Source organism: Sander lucioperca, chromosome 17 (genome assembly GCF_008315115.2).
Source record: "Sander lucioperca isolate FBNREF2018 chromosome 17, SLUC_FBN_1.2, whole genome shotgun sequence".
NCBI classification, from domain to species: domain Eukaryota; kingdom Metazoa; phylum Chordata; class Actinopteri; order Perciformes; family Percidae; genus Sander; species Sander lucioperca.
In genome coordinates this window covers 16,977,128-16,987,127 of record NC_050189.1, presented here as the reverse complement: position 1 = coordinate 16,987,127, position 10,000 = coordinate 16,977,128, and the positions used below count along the sequence as shown (strand labels likewise).

General features: G+C 43.8%; 1 protein-coding gene across 1 annotated transcript in view; it reads right to left on the bottom strand.

Moving 5' to 3' along the window:
• The window catches only part of si:ch73-71d17.2 (RPA-related protein RADX), a 23,179-nt gene that overhangs the window by 3,809 nt on the left and 9,370 nt on the right, over window positions 1–10,000 (bottom strand). The window contains exons 12-17 of the mRNA XM_031320522.2: window positions 9,159–9,332; window positions 6,812–6,936; window positions 3,346–3,542; window positions 1,710–1,760; window positions 1,408–1,448; window positions 1–254 (exon numbers count right to left, since the gene is read on the bottom strand). The exon at window positions 1–254 is cut by the window's left edge and continues 13 nt beyond it. Coding sequence (XP_031176382.1) covers window positions 1–254; window positions 1,408–1,448; window positions 1,710–1,760; window positions 3,346–3,542; window positions 6,812–6,936; window positions 9,159–9,332 — 842 coding nt within the window. The remainder of the gene's footprint in view (window positions 255–1,407; window positions 1,449–1,709; window positions 1,761–3,345; window positions 3,543–6,811; window positions 6,937–9,158; window positions 9,333–10,000) is intronic.

Below are 10,000 nucleotides of genomic sequence, written 5' to 3'. Positions count from 1 at the left end.
CGTGTAGTAGTCCTGCAGGGCCGACTCAAACCTGGCCGCGACGGCCGGCCTCCCGCCCATCACCACGGCGACCGCCTGCTCCTCCCTGTGGGCGTGGTCGTAACGCATCGGCAGCGTCTCCACGGCGACCGACGGGATCGTTGGGAGGAGGGGGGCGGTGACGAAAGACGAGGCGTCTTCTTCGTCCTCTTCTTCATCTTCGTCTTCATCGTCAGCGTTTCCTAGGAACTCCATCGAGGCTTCAAACAGAACCACTGCACACACACACACACACACACACACACACAGATACATATATATATATACACACACACAGAGACACACACACACACACACAGATAAATATATATATATATATACACACACACACACACACACACACAGATACATATATATATATACACACACACAGAGACACTAGGGCTGTTGGAACGAATACCAAAATTTGAATATAATTCGAATAGTAAAAAAATCAATACTTTTCGAATGTGACTTCTTTTTTTTTTATAAATATACGTTATACATAATAAACGTTCGCTAATCTTCCTCTACCGACTAACGTTAGTACAACATTACGGAGCTAGCGTTACGTACCGAGTAACGTTAGTACAACATTACATAGTTTTAACATGACTTTAAAATCGACATCCACTGAACCAAAATGCTTATGCTAACATTAGTTAGCTCGTTCTTGTTTTCTAACTGCGTCGCGAGGTACAGTAACGTTAGCGTAGCTGGGAGCTTCATGAAGACAGCTAAAGGTAATGTTAGCTGCCCTACAGCTGTCAGAGTTAGCTTCTACTTATATACTACCTTCTAATAGCTGTATTCTCAGTAACGTGACAATCTGCAAGAAACAGGTTGCTTATAAATCACTAAAATAGTAGTGACAGCCCGTTTGGCTTAGTTATTAATGCAGTTAGCATCGTTTGTTACTTACCTAGCTAGTTTATGACAAAACGTTTCGGCTGTGCTTTCTAACATGATGTCATTGTGCTAACCGAGCACCGTTAGCCTTTACAACAGAGCCGCTTCACTACACTTGTTGATAATGTTTGATTCCAGAGTTCTCTGTTGATGTGCGTTTGTCGCTGTGAGCTCGTGGTGAAGATGAATGTAAACAGAGTTGCGTGCAGGTCCCCTCAAGGCCAGGCTGATGTTGGAAGTCCCTCTAGTGGACGGAACGTGAACAACAACCACATGCTTAGAGTGGCATTGACAATGCATGAGCCTGAGTAGTGTAGTACATATTATTTAACAGGCTGCAATTGAGCATTAAATATTCGAAAATTATTCGAATATTAGAAAAAATATCAAATGGAATTCGAATAGTATTATAGAGGAAGACTGACAGCTCTAACACACACACACACACACACACACACACACACACCCTCTCTCTCTTACCCGTCTTGTTGTGTTCGGGCTGTAATGTGACCCACGGATGTCTGAAGAGAGAAATGTCACTTAGGTAAGTACTCAAATACTTTACTGCAGTAAAAGTACTAATACACACTGTAAAAAATACTCCACTACAAGTTAAAGTCCTGCATTCAAAACCCCTGGCTGAAGTAAATGTGTTATCAGCTAAATGTAGTTCAACTTCACTCCACTTTTTAATCTTGAAATATTACGACTACGTGGTTGTCATGGGAACCATTCGTCTGTAAAGTAACTAAAGCTGTCAGACAAATGAAATGAACGATGACCTTTTCCTCGGAGTCTCAGCCTGCAGCAGCTGCCTCCTCTTCCTCGACGTCCTGCTGAAACAGAGAGAACTTAAGAAACGCCATTTCTGAACACACTGAGGTGTGAATACTGGATGCTGATAGGCTGTCACTACACTGGATCAATAGCTTGAATGTGTAAGAAACACACACACACACACACATACACACACACACACACACACACAGTGCTAAAGTTTAAAGGGTTTACCAAAAATACTTATTAATTTAACTTATTTTTTTAAAAGTAAGTGCTGTAGTACAACTAGCAGGAGACAAGTTATAATTTAGGTTATTTTGGAGACACTACCTTATTTAATCTTTAAATGAATCCATATTTTTGTTGTATCTATTTTTGGTGTTGTAGCTTGTAGACGGTCCCTAAAGTGTTTTAGCTTGGAGACGGTCCCTAAGGGTTTGTAGACTGTCCCTAAGGTGCTGTAGCGTGTAGACGGTCCCTAAGGTGTTGTAGTTTGGAGACGGTCTCTAAGGTGTTGTAGCTTGTAGACGGTCCCTAAGGTGGTGTAGCTTGTAGACGGTCCCTAAGGTGTTGTAGCTTGTAGACGGTCCCTAAGGTGGTGTAGCGTGTAGACGGTCCCTAAGGTGTTGTAGCTTGTAGACGGTCCCTAAGGTGGTGTAGCGTGTAGACGGTCCCTAAGGTGTTGTAGCGTGTAGACGGTCCCTAAGGTGGTGTAGCGTGTAGACGGTCCCTAAGGTGGTGTAGCGTGTAGACGGTCCCTAAGGTGTTGTAGCGTGTAGACGGTCCTTAATGTGTTGTAGCTTGTAGACGGTCCCTAAGGGTTTGTAGACTGTCCCTAAGGTGCTGTAGCGTGTAGACGGTCCCTAAGGTGTTGTAGCTTGTAGACGGTCTCTAAGGTGTTGTAGCTTGTAGACGGTCCCTAAGGTGGTGTAGCTTGTAGACGGTCCCTAAGGTGGTGTAGCTTGTAGACGGTCCCTAAGGTGTTGTAGCTTGTAGACGGTCCCTAAGGTGGTGTAGCTTGTAGACGGTCCCTAAGGTGTTGTAGCTTGTAGACGGTCCCTAAGGTGTTGTAGCTTGTAGACGGTCCCTAAGGAGTTTTAGCTTGTAGACTGTCCCTAAGGTGCTGTAGCTTATAGACGGTCCCTAAGGTGCTGTAGCTTATAGACGGTCCCTAAGGCGTTGTAGTTTGTAGACGGTCCCTAAGGTGCTGTAGCTTATAGACGGTCCCTAAGGTGCTGTAGCTTATAGACGGTCCCTAAGGCGTTGTAGTTTGTAGACGGTCCCTAAGCACTCATCTTACTGCCGTCTCCCCGCTGGCTACTCGTAGAGACCAAAGCAAATTGAAAATGTATGAATTTGTGTCAAATGTGAACATTCCATCCATTCACTTAAATGGGGAAAATCTCCCCGAAAACATTGAATATTTTGGAAATTATGAAGGTTATGAAGATTCTGTATAGAAGCAGGAATGCCCTAATTGCGTTAAACATTTTAATGTCTGGATGAAGTTTCTATGTTGAAAAATGTGGAAGGAGTTGACGTTTGAAAAGAGGGGTACAAAATAAGAATAAAGAATAGAAGAACAAAGGTTACATGGGAACCATTAATATTCTTAAAACACGTTTTCTAAAGTCTCACCCTGATCTGCCCGGCGACAGATGACTCACGGCTGAGGATGTCGGAGACAGAGAGGTAGAGGAGAGAGGAGGTCTGAACGAGCGAGGGGTGGAGAGGGGAGGAAGGGAGGAGGAAGAGGAGGAGGGTGAGGGGCGAGTGAAGGAGGAAGAGGAGGGGGAAGATGAAGCTCGGTCTGTCCAAAACAAACAGCGATCCTCCTGAGAGAGACAAGTCAGAAAGTTATCACAATATTTAGGCTTTTATTTTCAAATATTACGACTTTTTTGTGTGATATTGTGACACTGTGTTAGCAGCTATGTTTCCAGCCACACGTTGTTATGCAATTTTAAGTGATATTGAATGAAAAATGCGTTATGGAAACAGAAATAATTTGTTTGAATTTCATGAATATCGACTCAAAGTTTACACGTTGATGGGAACGTTATTTGCCGAATAAATAATGAATTGCGATTAAGTTTTAGGTCATCGTGTCGTGTTGTCTTCATATCGACCACGTAACTTTTTCTTTTTCTGGGTTCAAAATTAAAAATTTCAAAGTTTTGGTTGTCTTTTTCAACACTTTTTTTGGTGCTTTTCCCAATGTTTTTGTCACTTTTCTACTTTTTGACACGTATTCCATTTTTTATGGCCCTTTTTCCGATGTTATTGATGGGTTTTTTCTCCCTTATTTTGACATTTTTGTTGTTGATTTTTGACACTTTTGTCACGTTTTTTCAACGTTCTTTTCTCAATAATTTTTTCAGATGCTATAAAATTGACTTAATTAACTAAAAAGCACCCAAATTCAATGAAAGTAGTGAACTGATCATTTATTTTACTTGTGAAGAGTGTTGTATGGAACCATTCATGTTATTTTTTTTGACAATGTGGTTGAAAGAAACCCAAATTTCGGATATAGAAACATTATGAAAGCAGGAGGGTTAACCAGACGCACCTGTACGGGTCAGAAGTGGTGAAGACCGCGAGCCCAATGCGCACTGCCGGGAGTGCCGACACGAATATCCTTTATCATGCAACGACCGTCTACTACAGCCTGTAGTAGTATGATACTACTACTACAGGCTGTAGTAGTACGATAGATAGCCAGCGTACTACTACAGCCTGTAATAGTATGATAGATAGCCAGCGTCTAGTACAGCCTGTAGTAGTACGATAGATAGCCAGCGTACTACTACAGCCTGTAGTAGTACGATAGATAGCCAGCGTCTAGTACAGCCTGTAGTAGTACGATAGATAGCCAGCGTACTACTACAGCCTGTAGTAGTACGATAGATAACCAGCGTCTAGTACAGCCTGTAGTAGTACGATAGATAGCCAGCGTACTACTACAGCCTGTAGTAGTACGATAGATAACCAGCGTCTAGTACAGCCTGTAGTAGTACGATAGATAGCCAGCGTCTAGTACAGCCTGTAGTAGTACGATAGATAGCGTCTAGTACAGCCTGTAGTAGTACGATAGCCAGCGTCTAGTACAGCCTGTAGTACGATAGATAGCCAGCGTCTAGTACAGCCTGTAGTAGTACGATAGATAGCCAGCGTCTAGTACAGCCTGTAGTAGTACGATAGATAGCCAGCGTACTACTACAGCCTGTAGTAGTATGATAGATAGCCAGTGTACTACTACAGCCTGTAGTAGTACGATAGATAGCCATTGTACTACTACAGCCTGTAGTAGTATGATAGATAGCCAGTGTACTACTACAGCCTGTAGTAGTACGATAGATAGCCATTGTACTACTACAGCCTGTAGTAGTACGATAGATAGCCAGTGTACTACTACAGCCTGTAGTAGTACGATAGATAGCCAGTGTACTACTACAGCCTGTAGTAGTACGATAGATAGCCAGCGTACTACTACAGCGTACTACTACAGCCTGTAGTAGTACGATAGATAGCCAGTGTACTACTACAGCCTGTAGTAGTACGATAGATAGCCTGTAGTAGTACGATAGATAGCCAGCGTACTACTACAGCGTACTACTACAGCCTGTAGTAGTACGATAGATAGCCAGTGTACTACTACAGCCTGTAGTGTCCTCGCCTCAGATCGATCCTCGTGTTCTGGTCAACTTAAGGCCGATCAAAGAAGGCGCGGAAATTAATACATCGGAGTCAGATCTGACAGGTTTTAGGGCCTCATTTTAGACATCGTTCCCAACAATACGCTTCTGGCTTGGACCCGGAGGGCCGAGGCTGACCTGGTCAGGGGACGGGCCGGTGAGACTACACAGCAGGTCACATCGGAAGATGCTTCAACCGAAGGCTTTCAGTCAAGTGTCTCTAAACCCCCGATGTCCCCCAACAGTTTGGAGCGCCGTCGTTCCCACACCACAGGCCGCCTCCGCCGTCGTCGGGCATTTACGTGCATCTGCATCATCACCATAGCAACGTGTTGACTAGGGCTGCAACTAACGATTATTTTCATAGTCGATTAATCTGTTGATTATTTTCTCGATTAATCGATTAGTTGTTTTGGTCTCTAAAATGTCAGAAAACGGTGAAAAATGTGGATCAGTTTCCCAAAAAGTCCAAAATAACGTCCTCAAATGTCTTGTTCTGTCCACAACTCAAAGATCTTCAGTTTCCTGTCCCAGAGGAGAGAAGACACTAGAAGATATTCACATTTAACAAGCTGGAATCAAAGAATTTTGACTTTTGTCTTTAAAAAAATGACTCAAACCGACTAATCGATTATCAAAATAGTTGGCGATTAATTTAAAAGTTGACAACTAATTGATTAATCGATTAATCGTTGCAGCTCTAGTGTTGATAGCCTGATTTGTCGCTACCAGCTGGCACATAAGCACTATTACAACTTCTGCAATGATTACTCGTATGTAGGTAGACGGTAGCCTGCACAATCAATCACAATTTTATCAAAATCGCAACATGGACTATAGTGCAATATCCAAATCGCAGAGGGGCGCAATTTGTGTTAAAGGCGCAATATGTGTTCAAACCGTTCTGAATGAAGTATGGTGGCGCTGCGGAGACGTCCCGGACTACAAATCCCATCCTACAGACTACAGGAAAACATCGTTATTTGGTACAGATCCTCGCAGAAATCACACTATAATCATTTTAATTTGTTAAGGGTTAATATTAGTCAATGAAAATGAGAATAATGATACAAACAAGATAATTTCCTTCAATATCGTGAATCGTATCGCAGTATCAGTCAAAATAATCGCAATTAGATAGTTTCCTCACATCGTAGTAGACGCGATCCATCCCAAACTTTGTTCCCAAATGTTAGCTTGAATATTGTGCGATTCAGTGCGAAAATGAACGCAAACTCCTTAAAATATCTCAAATCAATTCCATATACCAGTTCGACCGCAGCCTGTGACGTCATTACGCACTTTCACCGGCTTTATTCGAGTGAATATTTTTTTTTTAACGAATTTCAGATAATTGGATTGACAGGTGGATGGAAACTTAGCTCGCGTGTGTGTTCGGCAGTCACCTCTCCAATACGGCTGTAGGTAACCATAGTAACAGCTGCCTGGATACAGAAGGTGCGTCGCTCCCGGTAACAGAGCCTCGCCATCTCCCTCTGAAGCTCCGCCCCCTGCAGGAACCCCGGCTCACCTGAACACACACAAGTAATTATATATACTATATTATATATAATATACTATATATATCTTAGACCCTGTCAGTCTGCACATTAATCTATACATAACATGTCTTAAAACAGCGTTAAAAGTGGGCACACTGTCAGACACAAACATTTCCCTGACACTGCTCCTAATAAGGATTTTAAGCACAATTCTCAGTGCATCATTGTAAGCCACTTGAAGTTTTTTCATTTTCGACTCACTAAAATTACACCACAGGTGGCCAGTGTACCGTACCAGTGTACAGTGGAGCGCAAGAGGTTTTGAAGAGTGAGATTTTAACCTCAGGAGTGCACATGTGGAATTTGCGTGCCGGCATATTTGCCCGCCCATACAGCTTTCCACACTGACGCTGCACATCATCATCATCATCATCATCATCATCATCACCACAAAGGCCATCTCTTATCACATGTCCCAGATATTTAACTTTCTTTACAACCTCTAGAAAGAAGGATAGACACACTTCATATCCTCCTTGGTTCTGGCAATCAGCACCACGCTCTTCATAGAGTTCCATTTTATATCAAACATTAGTCCATATTGAGAACGTATTCTAACCGGCAATTTCCACTGGATGCGGAACGTCTCCTGAACGTCTCCTGAACGTCTCCTGAACGTCTCCTGAACGTCGAACGTCTCCTGAACGTCGAACGTCTCCTGAACGTCGAACGTCTCCTGAACGTCTCCTGAACGTCTCCTGAACGTCGAACGTCTCCTGAACGTCTCCTGAACGTCTCCTGAACTTCTCCTGAACGTCTCCGGAACGTCTCCGGAACGTCTCCTGAACGTCTCCGGAACGTCTCCGGAACGTCTCCGGAACGTCTCCTGAACGTCTCCTGAACGTCTCCGGAACGTCTCCGGAACGTCTCCTGAACGTCTCCTGAACGTCTCCTGAACGTCTCCGGAGTCATTATGTTTCCATTAAAGTCAGTGTGTGTATTTCCACTGACTGCAGAACGTCTGCGTCCCGACTCCGTCCCAGCTCCGGCGGTCCCAGCCCTCCGGAGCAGATACCAGAGCTTCTATTGTTGCCGGACGCCGGAGAGCTCCGCAGCAACTCAGCACACGGCAGATAGTGCGGGACAGGAAGTCGAGCACAGAAACAAAATAAAACATCCGGTTACTTTTCAAAATAAAATCCAGCGTGCTCACGGCGGATCATATCTCCCTGCACTACACCTTGAAAACACAGCTCAGAGTAGTTTCCCCTCTACTCCTCTGGATGGAAACAAACTGTTGTTGGTTATGTAGTTCTATTTATAGAAACTACATCCTGTTATATCGCGCAAACATACGTGAACTCGCGAGATCTCGTGGTCGGCTGGCCGCAGCCGTTACGCAACAAATCCGGACCTGGTGGGTATTGACGGACGGCGGAGCACGCAGCCGTTCTGCAGCGGAGCCGGTCCGCAGACGTTCTGCATCCTGTGGAAATCCACGGTTAGAAGTTGCTGCAGGCCGGCACTAGAGGGAGACAGCACCACCAAATCATCAGCATAAAGCATGTGATTAATGAGACGATCCCCCACCAAGCAGCCGGTCCTACAGCCCTTTAACTCCCTAGATTAATCATCCATTCCGCCCTGCAGCACTCCATTGGAGACATAGAAGGGGGTTGACGAACTCGTCCCCCACCTGACTTAGTTTGTTGAGTACCAGAACTGCAGTACCCTGATTAAGTACGAGGGGACACCACGCTCATGTAGTTTACCAAACAGTTTCCCATGACTGATGGGTGAGACAGTGATCCACGCCTTCGTCACCACTCGGCTGGATTACTGCAATGCGCTGTACGTGGGGGTCGCTGGGTCCTCTAGTGCTCGTCTCCAGTTGGTGCAAAACGCTGCTGCACGTCTTTTAACTGGAACACGTAAATACGAGCTCATTTCCCCCATGTTATCGTCACTGCATTGGCTGCCTATATATCAAAGGATCCATTTTAAGATTCTTTTATTTGCTTTTAAATGCCAAAATGGCCTTGCCCCTCCTTACATGTCTGAGCTGCGACACCCCTAGAGACCCATCGCTCTCTCAGGTCGGCCGATCAGCTGCTCCTAATTGTGACAGACAGACATCTTCACGGTCTATTCTTAGTCTCTTCTTAAAACCCACCTTCATTCTTTGGCCTTTGAAAACTGAAAATATATATATATATATATATATATATATATATATAGACGGACAGCTGACCTCTTATGCCTTTCATGAACGTTTCCAAGGAGACGGGTGGGGGCGGGTAGACGAAGTATCCTCCAATCAGAGCCCTGCTCAGCACCGCTGCGTCTTCCTGGCTCTGCAGCCACTGCAGGAAGCGCCGCACCGGCCGCAGCGTACGGTAACTCATCTCTGAGTGGTCGCCCAGTCCTGCAATCAGGAGAGAGCACAGCTGACCAATCAGGAGAGAGCACAGCTGACCAATCAGGAGAGAGCACAGCTGACCAATCAATGAACAGACAAACTAATGAAGTAACAGAGATCAGGAGTTTCACTCTCTGCCACCAGGGGGCAGTCACACTGGGACGAAATCTGTCCAGTTCCAGATATATATATATATATATATATATATATATATATATATATATATATATATATATATATATATATATATATATATTTATTAGGGCTGTCAATCGATTAAAAAATGTAATCGAATTAATTACATACTCTGTGATTAATTAATCTAAATTAATCGCATACATAATTTTTGCCCGATGCCTTAACGGTGCCTGAACCGATACTTTTTAAGAAAGTTAAAAAAACAAAGGGTACTAAACAGTCGTTGACATTAAAGAACGGCTTGTTTGTTGCTAAGGCGATATGCTCAAAATTAAATGATTTAATAATAATGTATAACAATAACAAGAACTTATTTCACTAGTAAATTGCTGTTGAACGACAAAAACAACCACCAGATGGGAAAAGGGTATTTAATAACAACTTTGAATGCACCACGAAGCTGTAGTTTACCAGTTTCATTGAACGCACCATCTGTGTTGTTTTTCTGACGGCTAAAACACAGTCAGACTTTACAC